General features: G+C 43.6%; 1 protein-coding gene across 2 annotated transcripts in view; it reads left to right on the forward strand.

Annotated features, from left to right (window-relative positions):
* The window catches only part of STK32B (serine/threonine kinase 32B), a 385,550-nt gene that overhangs the window by 108,845 nt on the left and 251,019 nt on the right, over positions 1-25,686 (forward strand). For both annotated transcript variants that reach the window (XM_038533402.1, XM_038533403.1), the window contains exon 3: positions 22,801-22,952. In XM_038533402.1, coding sequence (XP_038389330.1) covers positions 22,801-22,952 — 152 coding nt within the window. The remainder of the gene's footprint in view (positions 1-22,800; positions 22,953-25,686) is intronic.

Consider the following 25,686-nt stretch of genomic DNA (forward strand, 5'->3'; position numbering starts at 1 on the left):
CCTGGCTCCCTAGGTATTTCAGCAGAGGTTTGTCTCATTTTTCTTGATGTAAAGCTTACATACAATGAAACACACGTATCTGAAGTTTGCATTTGCTGAATTTTGAAAAATGAATGTATGCATGAATTTGCATCTCTCCTGTGATATAAGATTACTGCATTCCAAAATTCCCCTGTTGAACCCTTTCTAGTCAAAACTCATGATCACCCCAACTATTCCTACTCCATAGAGGAGGCCTGCCTGTTCTAGAACTTAATGCAAATAGAATTCTACATAAGCGCTCTTCCGTGTAAGGCTTCCAAATGTTTTATACTTTGCATAATGCTTTTGTAGCTCTTGAGGTTCATCTATGCCGCTGTGGAGTGGCACATCTTTTTCCTTTTTATTGAAGAATAGTATTCCATTCTATTAATATATCGGCTTTTTAATCCATTTTCATCATGGTAGACTCCAGGACTATTCCTAGTTTTTCCTGTTTTTTTTTTTTTTTCATAAAGTTGCTGCAAAAATTTGTCTTTTTTTTTTTTTTTTTTTTTTGTAGGCATATGACCTCACTCCTCTTGGATAAATATTTAAGATTGGAATTGCTGGATCACAGCAATGCTTAGTTTGGTTGCAAAGCAGCCAAAAGGTTTTCCGAGAGGTTGTGCCATTTTATACTCCATCCTAAAAGTTCCACTTGTTTTACATCCTTGCCAACAGGTTTTCACTTTTGCTTGTCAGATGGGCGTTCCGTAGGATCTCAGTGTTGCTTGAATGAGCATTTCTTGATGACTAATAATGATCAGTGTTTGTTTCATGTGCTAATGGCCAGTCATGTATCCTTCTTTTGTGTTTCTGTTCAAAACATTTGCCATTAAAAAAGAAAGCTAATTGTCTTCCCCCACCAACTTTTCCAAACATCTTTATTGCATGTGTTTTTTTAGAAAAATTACTGAGATATAAGTGACATAATAGCATTGTGTATGTCTCAGGTGTACCAGTTGATTTGATTCCTTTATATATTGCAATATGATTACCACCTAGCGTTAGCTAACATGTCTGTCATATCACATAATTATCATTTCTTTGCTCTAGTAAGAACTTTTAAGATCTAGTCTCTTTGCAACTTGCACATGTTTGATATTGAGTGTAATCATTATGCTGTGCATTAACCTCCAGAACATACTCATCTTCTAGTTGCAAGTTTGTACCCTTAAACATCTCCCCAATTTTCTTACCCCCCAGTACCCAGTAACCACCATTTTACTCTCTGTTTCTATCAGTTCAGCTATTTTAGATTCCAGAGTAACTTCCCATTCAATTATCAGGGAGGGAGACAAAACATGAGAGACTCTTAACTCTAGGAAACAAACTGAGGGTTGCTGGAGGGGAGGTGGGCAGGGGGATGGGGTAACTGGGTGATGGACATGAAGGAGGGCACGTGATGTGATGAGTACTGGGTGTTATATGCAACTGACAAATTATTGAAAACAACATCTGAAACTAATGATACACTATATGTTGGCTAATTGAATTTAAATAAAGAAAATAAGATTCCACAGATAAGTGATATGATGCAGTATTTGTCTTCCTCTGTCTGGCTTATCTCACTAAACATAATGCCCTCGAGATCCATCCATATTGTCACAGTGGCAGGATTTCCTTCTTTCTCATGGCTGAGTGATACTCCATTACACACACACACACACACACACACACGCACACGTCTTCTTTATCCATTCATCATTAATGGACACGTAGTTGTTTCCATATTATGGCTATTGTAAATAATGCTGCAATCAAAATGGGAATGTAAACCATGAGAGATTCGTAACTTTGGGAAACAAACAAAGGGTTGCGGAAAGGGTAGGTGGGTGTCGGGATGAGGAAACTGGGTGACGGGCACTGAGGAGGGCGCTTGATGGGATGAGCACTGGGTGTTATAATATATGTTGGCAAATCAAATTTAAATTTAAAAAATGTAAAAAAAAAAACAACAAAATAATGAGAATGCAGATACCCTTCTGACACTAATAATTGACAAAGGAGCCAAGAACGCTTAATGGAGAAGGGATAGTTTCTTCAACAAATGGTGTTGGGAAAATTGGATAATCACATGCAGAAAAATTTGGTTGGGCCTCTATCTTACACTACTCATAAAAATTAACTTGAAATGGATTAAAGACTTCTACATAAGACTTGATACTGTAAAACTATTAGAGGAAAACGGGGAAAAATCTCCTTGACGTGGATTTTGGAAATGATTTTTTGGATATGACACCAAAAACAAAAGCAGAAATCAAGAAGCATAACTAAATCAAACTGAAAAACTTCTGCACAGCAAAAGAAACAACCAAATGAAAAGGCAACCTAGAAAATGGGAGAATATATTTGCAAATCATATATCACCTAAGGGGTTAATATCCAAAGTACATAAGGAACTCCTATAACTCAGTAACAACAACAAAATCCTATTAAATGGACAAAGGAACTAAATAGTCAATTTTCTGAATAACACATCCAGGTGGACAGCAAATTCATGAAAAGATGCTCAGCTAATCATCAGAAAACTGCAAGTTAAAAGCACAGTGAGATATTACTCACTCATGTTAGAGTGATTATCATGACCGCAAGAAATAACAAGTGTTGGTGAAGATGTGGAAAAAAGAGAATACTTGTGCACTGTTGGTGGGAAAGTAAATTGGTTCAACCACTATGGAACACAGTATGGTGGTTCCTAAAAAAATGAAAATAGGACTACTATATGATTTAGCAATCCCACTTCTGGATAAATATCCAAAGGAAATGAAAAACATTTCATATATGTGGGATATATATATATATATAACAGTCCTTTGTCAGATATGAGACTATTTACTGGAATATGGTTTGCCTATTACTTTTACTAGTGGCGTGTTTTGAGTCAGGGAGTTTTAAACTTTGATGAAGTCTAATTTATTAAATGCTTTAGCTTATAAGGTTATTGCTTTATGTGACTTGTATGTGAAAACTTAGCTTAAGGAAACATATTCAAGTCATGAAGACATTTTACTGTGTTTACTTTCTGAAAGCTTTATAGCTTTAGCTTATAGAGTTAGTTTATGATTCATTTTGAATTAAATATTTTGTATGTGTGAGGTAAGTGCTGAGATTCATTTTTTTTGTAAATGGATGTACATTTCATGAAAAGACTTTCCTTTGTTCACTGGATTACTTTGGTGACTTCTTATAAAATCAGATACTTTGCATAAGTGGGAGGCCTACTTTTGGGCTCTTTATTTTGTTCATTTGACCTACTTGTTGATCTTTTTTTTTTTTTAAGATTTTATTTATTTATTCATGAGAGACAGAGAGAGAGGGAGGCAGAGACACAGGCAGAAAGGGAAGCAGGCTCCGCGCAGGGAGCCCAATGTGGGACTCGATCCTGAGTTTCAGGGTTATGCCCTGGGCCGAAGGCAGGCGCTCAATCCCTGAGCCACCCAGGAGTCTCTACTTGTTGATCTTTATGCAAGTCTTAATTACTATAGGTATATAGTCAGTCTTGTTTTTTTTTTTTTTGAAGTTTCTTTTTTCTTTTTTTTTTAATTTTTTAAATTTTTTATTGGTGTTCAATTTACTAACATACAGAATAACCCCCAGTGCCCGTCACCCATTCACTCCCACCCCCCGCCCTCCTCCCCTTCTACCACCCCTAGTTCGTTTCCCAGAGTTAGGAGTCTTTACGTTCTGTCTCCCTTTCTGATATTTCCCACACATTTCTTCTCCCTTCCCTTATATTCCCTTTCACTATTATTTATATTCCCCAAATGAATGAGAACATATAATGTTTGTCCTTCTCCGACTGACTTACTTCACTCAGCATAATACCCTCCAGTTCCATCCACGTTGAAGCAAACAAGATAGTATAAATTCTCCAAATTTATTCTTTTTCCAGATTATTTTGAATATTCTAGGTATTTCAATTTTCATAAATATTTCGAAATTATAAACTTCTCCAAACTACTGGTGGGATTATAATTGGGATTATGTTAAATCTAGTAACAATTTGCTGTGTTGGACAATAATTGATATTTTAACAGTATCAAGGTTTCTAACCCATGAACATGGTATATGTCTTTATTTCTACTTACCTCTATTTATTATTAGATAATCTTTATTTTCCTTTAGCAATATTTTGTAATTTTGTGGGTAAGTGCTGTGCCATTTTTTGTATTAAAATTTTCCTTGAATATGTCATGAGGATTTTTTGGACACTATTTTAATGGAATTGTTTTTAATTTAATTTTTAGTAGTTTGCTGCAACATATAAAAATACAATTAATTTTTATATCTTAATCTTCTACCCTGAAATTTTGGTAACTAAATTCTTAGTTGTGATAGTTGTGTAGTTTCCTGGAGATTTTCAGTGTCAACAATGATGACTTCTGCTAATAGAAGTAGTTTTATCTTTTTTCCCCCACCTCCATGTTCATTTTTTTATCCTTGCCTTATTGTAGTGGCTATAAGCTTCAATAATTTGATGAGGGTAACTCATGAATGTGAGCATACTTGCCTTGTTATTAATATTAGTGGGTAAGAAGCAGTCAGTATTTCATTCTTAGGACTCTAGGTTTTTCAGAGATACCTTTTATCAGATTGAGCAGCTTCCTTTCTACTGCTGGTTTGCTGGAGGTGTTTATCATATCTGGTTGCTGAATTCAGTCAGATGCTTTTTTTGCATCTAATGAAATGATCATGTTGTCTTCTCCTTATTTTGTTACTATGATGAATTGCATTGATTGATTTTTAGATTTTAAACAAACCTGACAATCCTCAAATAAATCCCACTTGGGTTTTATCCTTTTATATGTTATTGAATTTAATTTGCTTATATCTTACTGGAGATTTTACATTTATACTCAAATGTTCAAAAGGAATATTATTCTGTAATTTCAGTTTTTTGTAGTATCTTTGTCAATCTCTCTTTAGGATTATAGTAGTTTCACAAATTGAGTTGGGACATTTTCCTCTATTTTCTAAAAGAGTTTGTGTAAAATTGATGTTACTTCTTTAAATGTTGAATAGGATTTATGAATGAAGCCACTGGATATGGGATTTTCTTTGTAGAGAAGCTCTTGACAACAAATTCAACTTCTTTAATAGATATAAGGCTATTCAGATTTTCTGAGATTTTTTTTCTTATGTGAATTTTGTTAAGCTGATATGTTCAAGGAATTTAGCAACTTTTTTTAGGTTAGGAAATTTGTTGGCATAAAGTAATTTGTTATATTCTAATATATCCTTTAAATTTCTATACCATCTATAATTATAACTCCTCTTTCATTTCTGATATTAGTAATTTGTATCTTTCTCTTATTCCCCTGATCAGTTTATATATTCTTAGATTGTCAAGATGGAGCCATAGGTTACATTTTTAAAAATACAATTCTTTAGCTATAAATTTCCCTCTAAGTACCACTTTAGCTATATCACACAAAATTTGAAATACTATAATTTTTCTTTTTAAAAATTTATTTATTCATGAGGGACACAGAGAAAGAGCCAGAGACATAGGCAGAGGGAGAAGCAGGCTCTCTGTGGGGAGCCCAATGTGGGACTCGATCCTAGGACCCTAGGATCACAATCTGAGGCCAAAGGCAGACACTCAACCACTGAGCCACCTAGGCATCCTGAAATACTATATTTTCATTAGTATTTAGTTTATAATATTTTCTAATTTCTCTTGTGATTTCTTTTTTGACTCATGAATTATTTAGGCATGCATTCTTTAATTTCCAAACATTTGGGGTTTTTTCTTTTCTTATTGTTTTTATTGTAATTTATTCAATTGTGGTCCAAGAACACACTCTGTATAATTTTAATCCATTTACATTTATTGAGACTCACTTTATGCCTAGTTTGTGGCTTATATTAGAATATACCTTGCCTACTTGAAGGAAACATGTATTTTTAAAGTCATTGGGTTTATATTAAATAAATATCAGGATGACTAATGTTATTCAGATCTTCTATATTTTTACTGATTTTTAAAATCCAGTTATTTTTTCCATTTCTGAGACAGTTGTGTAAAATCTCCAAGTTTCATTGTGAGGATATCTCTCCTTCCTTTAGTTTTGTCGATTTTGCTTCTTATACTTCGAATGTTTTCTTAGACACATACACATGTATGATTGTTATGTCCTTATGATGAATTGACCCCCTTATCATTGTGAAATGTTCTTCTCTATCCCTGATAATAATACCTAATATTCACTTTGAAGCTTTTTTTCTCTGAGATTAAAATAGCCATTCTATCATATTGATAGTGTTTTCATGACATACTTTTTTCCATGCATTTACTTTAATTCTGTCTGTGGTTTTTGCATTTCACTAGTATGTAGTTAGGTCTTTTTAAAAATCTTGAAATCTTTTATTTAGTTGGAGTGTTTGGTTCATTGATAGTAAATGTAATTATTGTTATGATTTATTTTGGTCTGCCATGACTTTCTTTGTTTTCTGCTTCTCTCTTACTTTCTGCTTCTCTTTTCCTATATTATTTTGGATTAATTGAGTGCTTAGAATACCTATTTATTTATTGATCTTAGAGCTTTACTTTCTTATGTTTTAAAATTATTGCTCTAGGGATTAGAATATAAATCCTTAATTTAATTTACAGTCTCCTTAGAGTTAATCTTCAAGGTCACATTTTCCTGGTTATTTATGTGTTGAGTCATTTGAGGTTGCATCCTGGACATTGTGAATGCTATGTTGTAGGACTTTGAATTCTATTGTGTTTCTTAGAAAATAGGTTTTTAACATGCAGTTAACTTGGTTAGACTTACAATGAAACTCTTGCCTCTTGGGAAGCCACACAAATCTCAGTCCACTCATTTTTTTTCTTCACTAGACTGTTTACAGCCTGCCCCCATATAAGGATCTTTAGGGATCAGCGAGACGTTTGGACAGAGCTCATGTGCCACATTTGAGGGTCCCTTTCTCTGGATTTCTCTGAAGAGTTGTGGCTGAGGGAATTTAGGAGTTTTGCCTATAATCTCATGGATAGTGGCTGAACTTCCATAGCAACAACACACATTTAAAAATCCTAATGAAACTTTGTTTTTTATCATCTTAATGCTAAACATTTAATAGCTTAAGGAAAATGGAAGCATCTCTTTCAATCCATAGCACAATTGGCACCACATAGAAGCATATCATTTTATCCTTCACATCACTGATAATTTGGTCCAGAATTCTCTGCACTCTTTTGTGGCACCCTACCAAATCTGTACATATCATGACTTCTGAATTGGTTATATCCTATCATCTTCCTTGAAAGTTTTTTTTAAGATTTTTATTTATTTATTTGATAGAGAGAACAAGCAGGGGTGGGGGATAGGTAGAAGGAGAAGGGGAAGCAGACTGCCTGCTGAGGAGCTCAACAAGGGACTCGATCCCAGGACCCTGAGATCATGCTGAGCCTAAGGCAGACACTTACCTGACTGGACCACCCAGGTGCCCCCTTGAAAGTTTTGTCTACATTTTCTGCTACACCTATGCTGCTGTTTGCCTGCTGGCTTGGCTCTAAGAACAGGCAGTCCAGGGTATAAATGTGTTAAAACTATTGTGATCCTAGATCTTTTTAAAAATGCAGACTTTCTAGAGACTCAACTTTTAAGTCATTCTTGGGTTGTAGCAGTTTCTCGATGACATCCAGATTCATGTAGAATATACACAAACATCCAGTATTCAGGATGAGGTTGGTTTACTTTCAGGCAATAGAACCTAGCTTTGTTCTGGTCAAAATACCAAATAATTACTGCCTTTCATGGTAAATGCAGATGAAGTCTGTGTGACTATTATTAACTTCAAGGTGGAGGTGGACCAGCACAGGATGATGAAAACCACCTTCCTGATATTGAATGGATATTTTGGCTTTGCTTCCTGCCTTTGGCAGGTTCAATATCTGGCATTTAGCAAGAGTTTTTAAGCAAGACATTTCATTGTTAAACTATGTCAGTAGCCTTGATTATCAGGAAAGAGCACATGTGAATGCACAGAAATCTCATTTTACTTTCATGCTGGGAGAACTTGTGCTTCCCCAATACAGTAACAGCTGTGGGCGATCCATTGATTTTTAGCAAGAATTTACTGATATATTTTTTAATAACCCTTTCTTCTATGAGTGAATTTTCTGGCAGTTATACGCCAACAGATTAGTTTCTGTCTATCCAGTGGAAACACTTTAGGTCTGGGAGTCAGGCTGACTCTGACCTGTGGTCCTTGGGATTCTTAGGAAAGTAAATTAAACACTCTGAAACTTCGTTTTCTCATCTGTGAAATGGAAAGAGAACAGAGAACCAGAGGGAACATAAGGGCTGCAGTTTTTACTTTCCAGCATGCTTTGCAGTTGTCTGTTATCATCATAAAATCCCTTTTTTTAGAGAACAGCCTCCCACTCCACATGCACCCAGGACCCCTCTGCTCACTCTCTGAGCCAGCCACATGGACCAAATTCAGCTAGACTGGTGCTTGCTCTTGAGAGAGGCATTATGACTGAAGCCCAGCCATTCGGACTCTTCCCACGGAAGCAGCGGTGAAAGACTTGTTCTTTGCCCTTCATGAAAGACATGATGTAAAAAAACAGGTCTGCATGTTGGTGGCCATTTTCCAAAGCAACTGGTAAAGATTATGATCTGTTTGTTTTGTTTTGTTTTTAAGATTTTATTTATTTTGGGGAGAGAAAGAGAGAGAGCAGAGGGAAGGGCAGAGGGAGACACAGAGGGAGAGAATCTCCAGCAAGCTCTGTGATGAGCACAGAGCCCAACACAGGGCTCAATCTCAGGACCTTGACATCATAACCTGAGCCGAAACTAAGAGTCAGACCAACCAACTGCACCATCCAGGCACTCCAGGCAAAGGTCTATGCCCACCCTGTCTCAGTAAAGAAACAAACAGATGTAAGAGGTGGGTGGAGAATACAGGGTCTAGACTAGAGTGAGCAACCATGGTTCCTGAGAGCAAAGTTCAAGGAATTATCACTCCCAGGGTCCTCCAAGTACAAAGTACTGAGCTGCGCTTGCTTCCTGTACTTTGTATTTTAGACTCTTTGCTTGCCTCACCCTAGATGGCCCTGCTGGTTACTGGCTGAGCTTGAGTTCTTTCAGAAACTCATATAGAAGTGCAAGCATCTGGGATCCCTGGGTGGCTCAGTGGTTTGGCACCTGCCTTTGGCCCAGGGCATGATCCTGGAGTCCTGGGATCGAGTCCCACATTGGGCTCCTGCATGGAGCCTGCTTCTCCCTCTGCCTGTTTCTCTGCTTCTCTCTCTCTCTGTGTGTGTGTCTCATGAATAAATAAATAAAATCTTAAAAAAAAAGTGCAAGCAGCTTATGAGGAGGTGAACCCAGAAAACCCTTGCCAGAGAAGGGGAGTGAGACATAGAAAGGAAGGCAGCCAGTGATGGAGCCCCTCCCAACTGTGGTGCCTGGACTCACCTCCCTGTGGGACCTCTGGGAGACAGTGCAGAGTGAGTGTGCCTGGGGGCCTCTGAGCTTAGAGAAGCTGATGCTTTTATACACAGTTCCCCCTTCTTCACCGGTGGAGGGCTTCTCCAAGCTACATTACCTCCTGTACTTGTGGCTTGTCCTGTTTAGGGTGGAAAAGACCCCCAGAAGAGTCACAAGGGCTCATAATGAGCTGCCTGCAGTGTGTGAAGAAGGTGAATGAGAGGGGACACAGGCAGGTACCACCAGTACAACCATCACTTGTCCTTCCAGTCTTCTGGGCTCTCCACTGTCTTGACCAGCTACGGAAACTGACATCCTGTTTTGCTTACGTGAGATCCTGTTGGGTTCCCAACATTTGCAGCCTACAGAGTCCTGACCAGTCAGAAACTCACCGTCATTGTCCTGGGAACCAAACCCTTTTTATCATCCTGTCCGAACAGCCCAGTGTGCTGGATGTTATTATCTCCCTCTTAACACATAAGATGAATCAGAGGCCCAGAGAGGATACCACTGTCACACACAGCCTGTCTTGTTTCCACAAGTCCCTCCCAAATACAGAAGTTAGATTGAAACCAGCTTTCATCCCATGCATATCAGCAGGAAACCATAATATAGGGACCAGGAGGAGAATCCCCATCAGCATCCAACAACACTGAATGTTTGATTTGGGAAGCAGCAGAGCATAGAAGAAAGAGCATGGGCTCCTGAGATGGAGAGGTCTGGGCTCAGATTCTGGCCTTGGTACTTCTGGCCATGTGCACTTAAACCCACCACAAAAGCTTCTGCAATCCTCGGCTCTTTTGAAAAGAAGGTCCATAGTGTTCTTAAAGGTTTACTGTGAAAATAAAGGGGCAGAGACTGTGCAGCTCCCAGAGCCATACCTGGCATCTGGCTGGCATTTTCAAATGCCGTTTGTGTCTTCTTGAAACCAGTGTGGCTGGGATTTTCCTGCATGACCTGGTGGGTTCTGGGAAGGTTGGGATAGTCACCTGAAGGAACCTGGAGGGAAGAAGACCTGGTTCTCTTAGCTTCACCTGGACCCCTCACAGCACATCTGGCGGAGGGGTGGTCTGCCTTCACCATCAGACTCATACTCCTGCGAGGTTAGGACATTTCATATTCAATACCCATCCCATCAGCGCCAGGCTCAGTGCTCAGCACATGGTAAAGACCCAGTAAATGCCACCTAAAGAATGGAGGAGAGAGAGGAGAGAGAGCCTGTCCATGTGGAAGCTGGTTGTGTGATAAAGCATAAATCTGATCGTGTGGTTGCTGCCTCAGATGCCCAGCAGCTGCCCTACCACTCAGAACAAACACCGGTCTCTCCATGCCAGCCTGCAGGTCCCCACAATCTGGCTCGCGGGTTTTTTTTTTTTTTTTTTGATGCCCTTCTCCACCCTTCCCTCTTTCTGCTCATTCCACTCAATCCTTCTCATCTTCTAACATGCTAAGCTTAACTCCGATTCAGAGTCTGTATGCTTACTGCCCCCTCAGGTTTGATTGCTCTCTCCTCGTCTCTGCAAGCCTCACTCATTCCATACAGATCTCTGCTTAAGTGTCCCTCCTCACCATCTGCCTAAGTGTCCCCTCCCCCTCCCTCTTCCGAAATATACCCTCCCCCCTCCCTCTGCTTAAGTGTCCCCTCCCTCAGGGTCTTCCCTGAACACCCACCCCACTTGACCACCCACCCCCAAGTGCTTCATGTTGTAGTCCCCTTGCTTCAGAGCACCTGTTGCCACCTGGAATTCCATTATGTGTTTATTCATGAGTTCTCTTGGTTATTGGTCTCATGTGCCAGAATATAGGCTTTGTGAGGACAGCAGTATTTCCTCATTGTTCACTCTTGTATCCCTAAGCAGTATACATACAGATACCTACTACACAGTATATTTACAGATATATATATATGTACACATATATACAAAAAGCACATACATACTATGCAATGAACTAAGCAGGCACATAGAGATACACAGAGACACTAAGCAGTGTATGTGTGTATATGTACTATATACCTATATATATGCACACACATGTACATGCATATAAACACACACGCCCAGTAAGCAGTATATGTACATATGTGTGCATGTATGTATAGATACATATGCATATATATACACACACGAAGTATATGTATATGTACACATATATAGATATATGCCCTATAAGCAGTATCTATATACTGCCTTTATATATATAGTATATACCTTATATAATATATAATATTAGTATATGTATTATGCCATATGATATACTAATAATATACTTTAATATACTTTATGCTATAATTGGTATAATTATGTATAATGTATAGTATTAAAACATATGATATACAGCAATATATATGGTATATACACACATTTATGTATATACATATATATGTATACCCATCAAGCAGCATATACACATACATACACATGTGCACATACATATATACACACCCACCAAGCAGTGTGTATTTACCTATTCATGTGTGTGTATAAAGCTATACTTATATGCTATGTTTATGTATATGATACATATGTATGCATATATGAGTGAATGAGGAATTTGGCAATTAACTAGTCAGCCGATGAAGCTGGCTGGCTATTTATCTGTCTCTGGATTGGGGTCCTGAAGTGCACCTCTGTCTCCCCTGCCACAGATTCATGTCTCACAATTGACCCTCCAGCTATCTCGGTCCCTGGGTCTTCCTGCAGCCTTCCTCTCGGCCCTCCGCATGCACCCCTTGACCATTCAGTGGTGGGGCAAATCCAAGCTTTCTTCTGTGCCGGCAGAGAGTGCAGGGTGAAGTGTTCCACTCTGAGTTAACTTTGAAGTCAATAGGGCATAATTATTTTCAAGGAAGGGAGAGGAACCTTTGGCAGAACCTTCTGAGCAGCTTGCTTCCAAAGTGTCTTTCTTAGATTGGCCATTGCGCCTGCAGCTTAAAGAGCTGCAGGGTTGAAGCAAAATAAACAGGAGTTAATTAAAATTCATGGACTAGCCAGAGGCAGTCTGCACACAAAATAGCAGAGAGTGGCACAGAGTTATATGATAATAACTCTTTATGTCCCTCGAAGGAAGATTCTGGATAAGGCTGAGCTGGACTTGCACAAATGATCATCCCAGACTCCACACAGCTTTACTATGCAGCGATGATCACTTCCATGCCCAAGCATGTTATTAGTTGTCTCATTCCACATTCCAGACTTTCATCTGCATGTAAATTTGTGACATAAAAAAGTATATTTGATTAATAGTAGACTAACCAATTGAGTGACCAGACTGTAATAAATCTGTTCTGGAAAGAAATGGAGATTAGATTTTCTATATATGTTTATAAGTTTGAATGTTTAGAAACATTTGACTTGGGTTTTTTTTTTTAATTTAGTGTTTTAGGGGTTTTTTTTTTCCTTTTATCTTTTAAAGTGTTAGGTCTCCAAGATGATGGTAGTATTGTGGAACACACGGCAGGAATCAAACAGGAAATATTGATGGCAACTGCTCTGTCCCGGCATCATTCTAGGTGCTTGTGATGGTGTGATGAACAACTTGGACAAGGTCCCTGATGCCACAGAGACTAACACACAAACATTAAACAAACACAGTGACATAGTGATGATAATTGCTCTGCAGAATATGTACAGAGCAGCAATCTGGGAGGATAAGACTGATTTTCTTGGAGGAGAGGGCTTAGGGAAGGTCTGAGAAGGAGATATTTAAGCTAAGACCCTATTGCTGAGAGGAAGACAGACCATGTGACGATCTGGGGAAAAAAGAACATCATGGACAAAAGGGACACCAGATGCAAAGGTCCTGTGGCAGGGACAGTTAGCAATGTAACAGCAGATGTGTGTCAGATGCTCAGCTAGCACCATGTCTGCTGCAGTGGGGGCTTGGAATACGTGGTTGGTGTCTTTAGGGAAATGCAAAAGTTTTTCAGTTTATGACCCCAGGCTTAGAAAGATGCAGCTCCAGAGTCTGGCAGAGCTGAATTGGAATTCTGGCTCAAGCAGGTGACTCTGGGCAAGTCGCCTAACTTCCTGTGCCTGTGAGCTGTTCCTCTTACCTAAGAATTGTTTTAGAATCCTTAAACATGATGCTTTTACTAGAAGCCTTTATTGTTTGCACAGACATCTTTTATAGAAGATAGAATCCATTTCTCTTTAATGAAATATTTATTCATTTCATATTAATTAGGTTGTGTTTGGCTTGAGGCATACTTTGGAGGAATTTGCTGGCTCCTAGGGATCGCTTTATTAAGAGCTAAATATCACAGAAAATGCAGGCTCACTCGTGAACGGCTTTCAGGCATCAACCAGAGCAAATGACCCATTACTGACCAATCTGACAGACCTCACTGATCTCCTGCATTTCCTGGTGTCCTCCCATAGTGATGTCTCATTCTGTCCTCGGGATGAGCATTCTCAGGCCTTCTCACGCTTATGGAGTGGTTCTAACTTGCTTCACCCAAAAGGACACATTTCCAGCATCAGGGGCCTCAGAAGCACCACGGCTGGTCCTGTGGCACTTGTTCCCTTGACCTTTTTTGGCATTTCCTGACCCAGTGGGCTTCCCTGTGACTCGGGGAATAGGAGGGATCAGTGTATATGTAAACAGTGGCATTAATTCTTTTTTATAGAACACAGGATTAGCTTTTGGAACTGCCTCCAAAGCTTTCCTCTACTCTGCTGTCAGAAGGAACTCCCCTCATCCCCAAACCCCAGTTTTTCGAATTGCTTGTTTATTCTGTCTTTTATTCATTCAGTCACAATTATACACCTAGATCCACTTAATAAGTAAAGATTACTTATTTATTTGACAGCGAGAGAGAGCGAGAGAGAGAGAGAGAGTGAGAGAGAGAGAAAGCAAGCAAAGGGAGCGGCAGAGGGGGGGAGGAGAAGCAGACTCCCCGCTGAGCAAGGAGCCTGATGTGGACTCGATCCCAGGACCCTGAGATCATGACCTGAGTTGAAAGCAGGTTCCTTCATCGACTGGGCCTCCCAGGTGCCCCGCCCTTTCTTTCACCTACATCCACTTTGAAAACCCTCCAGTAGCACCTTCAAAGACACATCCAGAGTAATGTTTGACCACATATCCGGACACCGTGTCCCAGCCCAGCTGATACATAGAATTACCTGTCATGACAATTATGAAATTGTTCCTGGAATCTTTCTTTCTTGGGGCACTTTTACACATCCCTACGACGTTCTCTGTTCTTACCTTCATAACACATATGAAGGATGATCATAATCACAGTAGTAAATCATGTGGAAAGCGCTGAACCATGCAACCTTCATGACCACCCATTAAGATAAGGGCACTCCTATCCACATTTCACAGATGAGCAAGTTGAGAAAGCTGCTAACACATGCTAACGTGCACCAATGCATGTTCATTTCTTTACACTCCCAGGGGGGTTATGGTGATGCACTTCCTTCTCTCTCTGCCCTACACCTCTATTCTCATGAAATCAACTCTTGATGACTGAGAAATAGTCTCTTCCAGAATGTCTTTCCCTAATCCCGTAACCTGGTTAGGATTCCTCTTCTGGATCCCTTAGACTCATGTGCTCACTCCCCCCCCCCCCCCCCGTAGCACTGCCTTTTTCTAAATAATTATCCATTCATTCCTTCAGCCAGCCACACCCTATCAATCAGATGCCTGCCACATGCCAGGCACCATTCTGGTTCCTGAGGACGGAGCCGGGAACAAAAGAGGAAGAAATCCCTATCATCATTGAGTTTACGTTACAGAGGGGAGACCCACAATGGATGAACAGATAAACCAAGAAGCATGTTCAGTGACAGGAGCTCATCAGGTGGTAGAGGAAATGTGGATGGAGGAGGGGATTGCTCTCTCACGTGGAGAGGTCAGGAATGCTGACCTGATAAGATGACTCATGAGCAGAGCCTGGAGGAGGTGAGGGCCCAAGACTGGAACACATGGGGAAGGATATGGGTAATGCAGGAAAAGCAGAGAGGCCAGAGTGGGAAGTGAGCAGGGAGGACAGATGTGCATGAAGGGGAGGTAGGGCCAGGCCATGAGGGCCCCGTGGCTAACGGTGAACAGCTCTGACTTTTATTCTTGAATATTGTCTGCTTATCCCATTTAACTCAAGTTCGTGTTTTGGCAGTGTCATGTCTTCTTAACTAATGTGGCAGCAGGCCCATGGCAGGCACTTAATAACTGTTTCCTGAGTAAAATATTCATCCAGATGTGTATTTTTCTTGAGGCTGACTTTTGATTACTCCAATGAGGCCACCATTGGTCAGAGGCCACATGGGCCTTTGGTGCTTTGAAAAGTGACTGCATAGTTTGTGTATCAGATGAGAATGTTCTCAGCAGCAAGAAATGGAAAGTCTGTCTTATGGTGGTTTAAACAAAGAGGGGTTATTTTTCTCACATAACAAGAGATCTGAAAGTAGGTGACTCCATGATAACAGATTCAGCATCTCTGAAATGCCTTTGGCCTCATGGTTACAAGGGGCTACTGCAGCCCCAGACATTACATATGTGTTCCAGATAGAAAGGACAAGAAAAATGGTGAAGGGGAGAAATTGGGGCCATCTGTAGCTATTCCCTGTTATCCAGAAAGCAAGACTTCCTAGAAGCTTCCAGGAGACTAATATCTTATTGGCCAGAACTGTGGCATCCGTTGGCTGCAAGTGAGTATTTAATGGATCACGCTGCCTCCTTGAAGAAAATTGTCATCCTATTGTAGAGGAAGGAGGGGGAGGATGCATATTATGTAGTTCAGAGTCATTGTCTGCTGAAGCCAGTCTTCCTGTCGCAGAGGATATTTGAACAATGGCATCCAGCATGATCGCTCTTTTTAGTGAACCTATTTCATCCTGATTTTTTTTCTTGCTTGTCTCCACATTGGTTGTTTCCCAGAATCTCACTCCTGCAAGCATAACCAGTGTGCTTTAATGCACACCGTGATGGTATATTCACTCAACAGCCTTTGCTAAGTTCACGGGTAGCTGGGGCAGGTGAGCAGCAGTGCGATGAGCTGAGTCCGGTCGGCGGCGGGGGGAGGTTCCAGGGGGGCTCATGGAAGGACCAGTGCCAGCCTTTGCACCTGCCTAGCTCTGGGTTCCCAGCTAGGCTCTGACCTCTGATTCTGGGGTCCCCTGAATCCCAGAGGCTGGCTTGCCTGAGCTATCAGGTGGAGGTTAGAGTGCTGACTGTCAAGGTCATTGAAGATGCAGTGGACAGGGACTTTCCTGGAGCCCAGCAAAGGGATTCTCAGTCAGCCTGCACATCAGACTTTCCGGGGAAGCTTTTAAAAACCAAAAAATCCCAGGGCCTCCCAGACCTCTGGCTGTGCTGCAGAATCCAAATCTCCAGCACTCTGAATGTGACGTGGGGCTGGAGACCCCCGGACGCCGGGGCTGTGGAGGCTTTCAAAATGCTTTGGCTCCCTTCTCAACTCCTACATGGAGATGTCTGCTTGACATGTGTGCCTTCTTTCTCGCAAGTCACCTGAAATCCACACTAGCTATAATTTATCTGTCCCAGTAAATTGTGATTCATAATGATAACATCAGTTCCTAATTGAATTAGAATAATGAATGTTAATTGGGTCTTTGCCTTTTGGCAGCTTGGGCGGCTTTGGCCAAAATGCTCACACTCTGCCTCTTTAACTGTGGCATTTCTCATGGAAATCTGTGCTGTGCTGTGAAGGAGCTTGGTACCACTGGGGACCCGACTCTTCTCTTTTGAAGTTGGAGATTCCCAGGACCTGGGCGGCCAATCTGCTGGAGGAGAGTACTTACTTGGCACCTGCCAGGAGCTCCTGAAGTTTCAGCAGATTCCCTCCATCACAATGTTGCCATGGGATTTGGAGCTGGGAGGAACAGAAGCCCCTCCTCTTATGCTGTCAATAGGGTGGCACTAAGGATGCTGACCTGCTTGCAGCCACACAGGGCATGGTGGACATGTTGTAAATGAAATCCAGCTCTGTTCTGGACTCTACCTCAGGCCTGAGGATCAGTGTCAGGGAGGCCTTGTGATCAGGAGGCGGTGATGCCTGCAGGGAGTGAGGCCAGGGGAGGCCTGCAAGAGGGTATTCTAAGCAGAGGGAACAGAATATGCTCCTGCCAGGCGTCCAGGGCTAAGGTGACAAATTCACGTGTCTGAGCCCTGAAATTTTGGGGTTTGATAGAGAACCAGACAGTATGGCCCCTGCCTTCATGATACTTGGGTTCTGACCATTAGACAATAAACAGGGATTTATAATCCAGTGCATGAAGAAGTGCAAGATTCATAATCCAGCATGTGAAGCAGCATAGGATTCGTAATCCAGTGTGTGAAACAGCTTGATAAAAATAGGGCTCTGGGAGCCCATTGGGAAGGGTCTAGATATCGACTTAAAGAATAAAGGGAAGCTTCCTAAAGAAAGCAATGAATGGCCACAGAGTTAGTGGGTGAGGGGGTGGGGAAGGAGGCAAGAAGTGTAGAAGGCGGTATGGTGTATTTGTGTGTGTGCATGTGTGTTTGTATATGTGCATCGTGTGTGTGTGCTCTCTGGTGTGTGCGTATGCATGTGTGTGGTGTGTGTGTGTGGTGTGTATGCACAGACACATGCATGTCAGAGGTAACATAGGCAAGGAGGGCTTGGAATGCCAAGATACAAACCTTGAATGAAGGGTCCCATTTTCTGAGTCTCATTTTTCTGAACTAGGCAAAGGGACACCTGCCGAGACCACAGCAGAGGTGGGACCGTCCAGTTAGGAAGCTCTCACCATGAAATGTTCCCGTATGAAATGTCAAGCATTAAACTCTAACCAACAGATATTGCTCTGCTCACAGAGACTCAGATGGAGAGAACACAGGCCATGGGATTGGGCTAGAATGTGAGGTCCTGGGAGGCACGGATGTTGGGAGCTGAGCGCACTCAATGCCTCCTCCTCCTCCAGGGCTCGGGTTTGGATTCCAGGCATGTCTGTCCATCTCCCACCAGCCCATGTTTACAGGGTGCCTGGGTGGCCCACACGTTGGGCTGGGTTCCATGGAGAGCTGACCGTACTAGACCTGGGAGGGTCCATCCTCACCCCCAAGTGTGAGAGTGTAAGGATCACAGGGGCCCTTGGCCAAGCCGCTCAGCCACAGGTGGATGGCTATGAGGAACATCGACTGCCTGTTTGGCCTCCTTGGGTTGCCATAACTAAGAATCACAGGGTGGGTGGCTTAGAACAGAAGTTTATGTCCCAGCTCTGAAGGCTTGAGGGAGGATCCATGTGTGTGCCTCTCTCCTGGGGGGGTTGCGAGCGATCCTCAGTGTTCCTCGGTCTGTAGACGTGTCATCTCTCCAAGCTCTCCCTGCATGGTCACATCACCCTCTCCTCTATGACTTCTCACTTCTTTTCTCTTATTATGAAGACACTGGTTGGATTTTGAGCCCACTGTCATCCAGAGACATCTCATCTCAAGATTCTTTTTTTTTTTTAATTTTTATTTATTTATGATAGTCACACAGAGAGAGAGAGAGGCAGAGACATAGGCAGAGGGAGAAGCAGGCTCCATGCAGGGAGCCCGACGTGGGATTCGATCCTGGGTCTCCAGGATCACGCCCTAGGCCAAAGGCAGGCGCTAAACCACTGCGCCACCCAGGGATCCCTCATCTCAAGATTCTTGATTATATCTATAAAGGTCCTTTATCCTGATAAGGTCACGTTCCCAGGCTCTGGGGGTTAGGAAATGGACACCTCTTGTTGAGAGAACAGCTGCTCAACCAGGAACAAAGCCTGCCTACCCTTCCCCTGCCCTTCCCCTTCTCTCTGGTTTTGTTTATTCCGTTCCCTGCGCCTCAGCCACCTGCCTGAGAGAAAGCCTGGGGGTTGCTTCCAAGTGTCCCTACTTCCATGGTTCTGCAATGTGAGGGGCACCAGCCAACCACCCTAGCAGCAAACATTGCCCGGACCAGCCCAGACCCCTCCCCACAGCACCCCTGCCCTTCCTTTAGGTGAATCCTCTACGATGATTATGATGAAGGTCTGGTTATCATAGTATTAGCTGCCATTTGCGGAAGGCCTCTGTCCCAGGAACATTATATGTGCATAATGTCATGGAAGTAAAGAAGACTAGCCTCCGTGCGGCACCATAGCACACCTTCAGAGGCATCCCCTCTGAGGCCCACACAACAGTTCTTGGAGGAAGAACATATCACTCCAGTTTTACTGATGAGCAGACAGGCTCAGAGAGGGTGGATGACTTACCCATGGTCACACAGCCAAGAGCTGGATTATAAGCCCTGGTCAGAATGTCTCTGGAGCCCAGACTTTCTGCATGTCTTTGCTCTTCCAGCAGACGTTCACCTCTACCCAGGGCATTAGATTTACCTTACGTCTCTGTTTCAGCCTCCATCTCCTGGTCAGGTTGATTCAGTTGTTGCTATGAACCTTGCTTGGCCAATGAGGAAGGGAGGCCAGACATAGGTGAGTGGGTCCCACTCTTGGTCAGCAGGAGGACCAAGAGCAGAGCCCAGCTCTCCTGGCCCTAGGTCCAGCCTCCTGAGTTCTGTGTTCTTGAGAAACATGGAGAACCTCTAAGATGCCTTAAAAAAATAGAACCAAGCCCTCAGTTTACCCAGGATGGAGTCAAGGTGCAGCCGCACTCATTTCATCAGTGTCGAGCTGCCAAGGCCCCATCCCTTAACACACCCCCCCTTCATTTGCTTGTGAAACCAAACTTTCAAGCTGCCCCCAACATCCTGTGCCAACTGCCCTTCCCTGCTTTGCCCTGCTAAGTCACACTGCCGAGCTCCATCCAAATCCCCACCTCTCTTTGAAAGCTGGAATTCTAATTGCACTTTGAAGAGCCTTTTGCAGTCCCTCCCGTCCCTGTCTCTGAGCTGCATTGAGTGCCACACTCCCCAAACCCAGGAGGTAAGAGCCACCTCTTGGCACCTTTGCCTGCTATAACGAGGAGGGTCATGGAGGTCTTTAACCACCGGGCCACAGAACTGGGCCTTTGCACGGATGTGAACTAGTCACAGCCTGTGCTTCTGTAGCTGATGCGCTCAGCTGGACTTCAGGGCTCCCGGCCTCTGCTGAACATCTCTTCTGAGAAGTCACAAGAGAAGTAAGAGGGATGGGAAACCCTCCCCACTGTGTGTCTGCCTGCAGGTGTGGGTCTCAGGGACTTGGGTCCAGGCTTCTGGAAGTCTCTCCTGGGATGCCACAAAGCTAGGGTCCCCTGGCTGCTTTTGTACAACACATCTTTGCCTCCAGGTGTTTTAAATTTTCAAGTTCACTGGAAAGGAAGTTCCATGAGCCTTCAGTCTCATCCCAGTGATTTTACTGCCTGCAAGAACATCGTTCTGGAGGGTGCATGAAATGTGCTATTTAAGACCTTAAGATTCAGGATTTTTATCACCCCCTGATATACCGGGCACTTCTGCTTCCTCGGTCTCATGTAATCATTTTAGATCCCCACCCCCACCCCCCAGCCCTGCCGCCTCCAGTGGTCCAGGGTGGGCCTGGCTGACTCAGTTCAGACAGAGCCAGAGACTGGGGAGGCAGAACCGGAGCCTTTCTCCATTGTTTTGTATCTGCCTCCATCACATTCACGGTGTGTCGGAGCTAAAAGGAGTCCGGTTTCCAGCAGAGGAGCCACGTGGCATGCCGGAGAAAATCCGAGCTCCTGAGCTGAGTGCCTAGGCCCGTGGTCTCATCCCTGGCTCCTACCTCGAGTGCACTGTCCTCAGGGAGGAAGCCTGTTGATGGAAAGTGCCTGCTGGGGAGGCAGGGTATGGGTTTGAGTCCAGAGACGTGAGGAGGGTCTACACCTTCCTGGGCCTCTCTCCCTTTATCTGACAAGCGAGGATCATAATAATAGCTAGCTGTACTGGGCTGAATAGTGTCACCCAAAATTCATGTCCTCCTGGAACCTCCAAATGGAGCTTATTTGGAATAGGTCTTTGCAGACATAATTCATTAGGATGGACTCTGAATCCAATGCTGGTGTTCTTAAGAAGGAGATGAAATTTGGGCACAGATGCAGACACACAGAAGAGAGAAGGCCACAAGACGACAAAGGCCAGATGGAAGCCCATGGATGTCAGAGATGCCCAGGGGTGCTGGCTGCCACCAGAAGCCAGAAGAGGCAAGGAAGGACCCTCCCCTACAGCCTCAGGGGAGAGCTGCTGACACTTTGACTTTGCACCGCCAGCTTCTAGAACTGAGAGACAATAGGTGTCTGTTTTAAGCCACCCAGTGTGTGGTTCTGTGTCAGGGAGACCCAGGAAGTAAGGCCAGTACCTCATCCAGTGTTCGGGAAGACTGGCTAATGCAGCCCTCCTTAGGGGTTCCCCTTGCACCACACTCCTTGCTGCATGTCCTCGGGCCGCAGGTGCTCCTCTATACCCCTCCGTTTCCCTGAAAGTCTCTTCCTTTCCCATCGTTCCATTCTTGTGCTGGTGCTCTGGCACTAACTCCTCCAGGGAACCCTCCGTGATAGCCTCCTCCCACCTACCGCTGCTGCCCGGGCAAGGAGGTCACTCCAAAGTCACGCTGTCTGGGTTTGACTCTCCGTCCTGACACTTGGGGTCTTGTGGGACTCTGGGAGCAGTAATGAGTGCACTCAGGGCCACCACGTCCTCATGCTCGAGGGAAGATGAGGCTTTATTCGAGAGGCCCTTGAGCGGACTGTCAGGCAGAGCATTTGCTCAGCACTGGCCTGCAAGAAAGTGCCCGGGATCCAGGAGCTGTCATCATTGCATCACGTTCCCACCCCTGCTCTGCCAGCCCTGAGATTGGGGATCCCCGGGAGCCACTTCTCGGACTTACCCGGAGGAACAAGCAAGGGGGCTGGGGTATAGGCGCTGCTCCTGCCAGCCTTGACTCTCTGGCATCGCCGGTCTGTTGCCTGGGCAGCAAAGTGGGCAGAGAGAGTCCTTGAGCAGAGAGGAGAGCAGGGCTGGTGGACAGAGGTGTGTGCGGAGGTGGGGAGGGCCAGGGGACCCCGTGGGCACCATCACCACGGATCTCAGGACTGCGGACATCAGTGAGTTTGTTTTCCTCCTGGTCTGTGCGCTCCTTGAAGGCAGGGCTGCTCCTTCTGTCTCCTTCCCCAGCACTTCGCACACAGCCGGTGCTTCACGTAAATATTTGATAAACAGGTGCATCTGGTCACACTCCTCCATTTTACAGATGCAGACAGGTTGTGGCCTAGCCAGAGCTGCTCCGCTAGCAAGTTCTCAGAACAGAGGCTTAAACCCAGGGGTAGATGTGCAAGGAGGAGCTGACTTCTTTATTATTATTATGGTTATTATTATTATTATTATTATTATTATTATTTGTAATTGTTGGCCTGAATGTTCTCCACTTTGGCTGTTGCTCAGGTATGCATCGTGCAGAAGCGAGACACGAAGAAAATGTACGCAATGAAGTACATGAACAAGCAGAAATGCATCGAGAGGGACGAGGTTCGGAACGTCTTCCGGGAACTGCAGATCATGCAGGGGCTGGAGCACCCTTTCTTGGTCAACCTGTGGTGAGTGACTGCATGCCGGGCCCCATGGCTCTCTCACTGCAAAGAGCCACGTGCAAATCTCACTCTGCTGAGAGGAAGCTTCTCCCTGGTAGAGAGAGAGGAATGAAATTTTCTCTTTTGGATATTTTCTAGAGTTATGTTCCCCGATGGATATTTTGTGGAGTGCATTCTCTCATGAAATCTGGAAGCATCTGCTCACTTTTAATTTTAATTATATTCTCTTACCTGATGAATCACAGTTGAAAATAGATTTTGAAGAGAAGGTTTTCGTATTTCTGAGAAAAACGTGTGGAATGTTTTAACAGCTGCCCAAATAGAAGGGACTTTAGCTTTATATTTTTAATTTTTTTTTAACTTTAGCTTTTTAAAACGTACCACCCATAGTGTTGATGGTAAGAATGCCTCAGGATGGCTGCCCAGGATAGATATGCTAAATTCCAAGTTCTGAATCTGGCACACACATCGTGCCATGATCCATGTTCTAGAAGTTTCTCTCCATCCCATCCCTGGCTGTCATCTCTTCTTCAAATTGTTGTGATTATGATTTAGCTGTAAGTTTTTCATAGATATAATGTGTCAGAACAAAAAGTTACTTATTATTCTTAGTTGATTGAGAGCTTTATCACAAATGAATATTTGATTTTATCAAAACTCTGTGTGTCTATTGGGATGGTATTTTCTCCCTTCTATCAATATGGTTTATTATATTGATTAATTTTTGGATGTTAATACAAACTAGTATGCCTAGTATATTTTCTAATTTTTATTAAAATCTGGTAATATTGTGTTAAGTATTTTTAATGTTTGTATTCATGAGGAATGTTGTTGTATAGTTTTTTTTTTTACATTTTACTGTAGTATCTTTGCCTGGCTTTTATATCAGAGTAATATTGATCTCACAGAATAAATTTATAAGCTGTCCAAAAAAAAATGCCACCTGCTGATGGTTCCCTGCCCCTGTGCATTTGCAGTGACATCTCCTCATCTTGAAACTTCCACCTGCATCTCCACCCCCTGCCCCCTCCTCTAAAGAAATCCCACACATTCCTTTTATCCAGCTTAGTAGGTATTTGGAGCAGGAGCCTTTCATCACCCATGGGCCAACCGAGTGCCCCTCACTGTCTCCACCTACTCTGGGCTTGACCCACCCAGCACAACCTTTCCTGCGGTGATCCCAAACGCAAATCATTGGCTTACTTATCTGGCCTTATCAAGGAATTGCTTGCTCCTTGAAGGCAGTAGGGACTGTCTGGTTCTTCATTTTTGAGAGTCTCAGACACAGTCGCAGACATGTCAGAGGAGGTACTTGCTCAGTGTTCTTGGAGCTGGATTTTCTTGAAGGGGACAGAACAGGCTGTTCCAGGAAACAGATTCTGGATGTTTCATTCTGTACCTCAGTTGAGCATCATAAGTGACCCCTGATGAGAAAGTCTAGTCTGGTTCGTGTTCTGTTATGCTACCACCCATTATTTCCATTGCTCTCTACACTCAGAGGCTCTCCGAACACGGGTGATAGAACAAGGGAACATCAGTTGTCCTGCTTGGGAAAACCACAGTATGCCTGGAAACACTGCACACCTGGGCGGTGTCCTGGGGACAGGCCTAACTGTAGGTGACATGCAAGAGCTTGAGTAACAAGTGCAAGTTCTCCATACCTCCAGGCAGCGATGCACACACTCAAGTTGTTTGTGGGAAATAAACCCTTCTAGGGGACTCCTTAGCATGGACCAAGGGGTCTGGATGCAAGCCCAGACATGTGATGTGTGTTGAAGGAGGGGGTTATGTTGGAGCGGCCCCTCTGAGGCACCACTTTCCCATGCTGTTTATGGGCTCCAAGACACGAGTTAGTGTCACACACTCATGATTACACAACTGTGCAGGGTAAAGGAGGGAGCTCTCTGCAGTTGTGGGCACCCTGGCATTGCATTTCCATCCATTGTGAGCCAGAGAGGGTGAACAGCTGCTGGATTTTATAGTCACATCTCGAACTGTCACCCATTAATGGCAATAATAATGCCCTGTCTGGGATGCCTGGGTGGCTCAGTCAGTTAAGCGTCCGACTCTTGATTTTGGCACAGGTCATGATCTCAGGGTCATAAGATTGAGCCCTACCTTGGGCTCTGCACTGGGTGTGGAGCCTGCTTGAGATTCTCTCTCTCCCCCTCTGCCTCTCCCTCTAAAAAAAATTAAGCAACTAATGCTGTGACTTACCACCAGCACTGTTAGGAGAATCAGCTGAGGGGGAGAGATATGAAAGTATGTTTTCTGTAAATGAGAATATAGCCTCCTCTAAGAGCTTATCTGTACATGCGTCTGTGAATATGTGATAGTAGACAGATGGGCAGTGAAATGCCCTTCAGCCCGTTGTCTGGACTGAGCACTTCACACGCTATTTGGCTCAGAATTTATACAGCTATTGGGCAGAAAGTTAAACTTGCTGCTGCACAAAGGAGAATCTCTTGGGTTTTATAGCTAAGGGGTCTAGAATTCCCACTGGCTTTGGTCTCTCTGTGTCTCTCTGGCTTTCCCCTGCATTAACCTTGTTTTCAGAGCTGTGGCTCGTGCTGACCACTGCTTGTTCTGACTTCTCCTGCTAGCCAAAGGGTCCCAGCAGAGGACGAAGGGCATGGGGGGCTGCACCTGGCTCGGTCTGTGCCCATTACGAACGCGGTGGGGGAGGGGGACTGGGTGGCCCCCACCTGAGTCTCTGGAAGCCAGAATGAGGAAGGAGATG

This window comes from Canis lupus, chromosome 3 (genome assembly GCF_011100685.1).
Source record: "Canis lupus familiaris isolate Mischka breed German Shepherd chromosome 3, alternate assembly UU_Cfam_GSD_1.0, whole genome shotgun sequence".
NCBI classification, from domain to species: domain Eukaryota; kingdom Metazoa; phylum Chordata; class Mammalia; order Carnivora; family Canidae; genus Canis; species Canis lupus.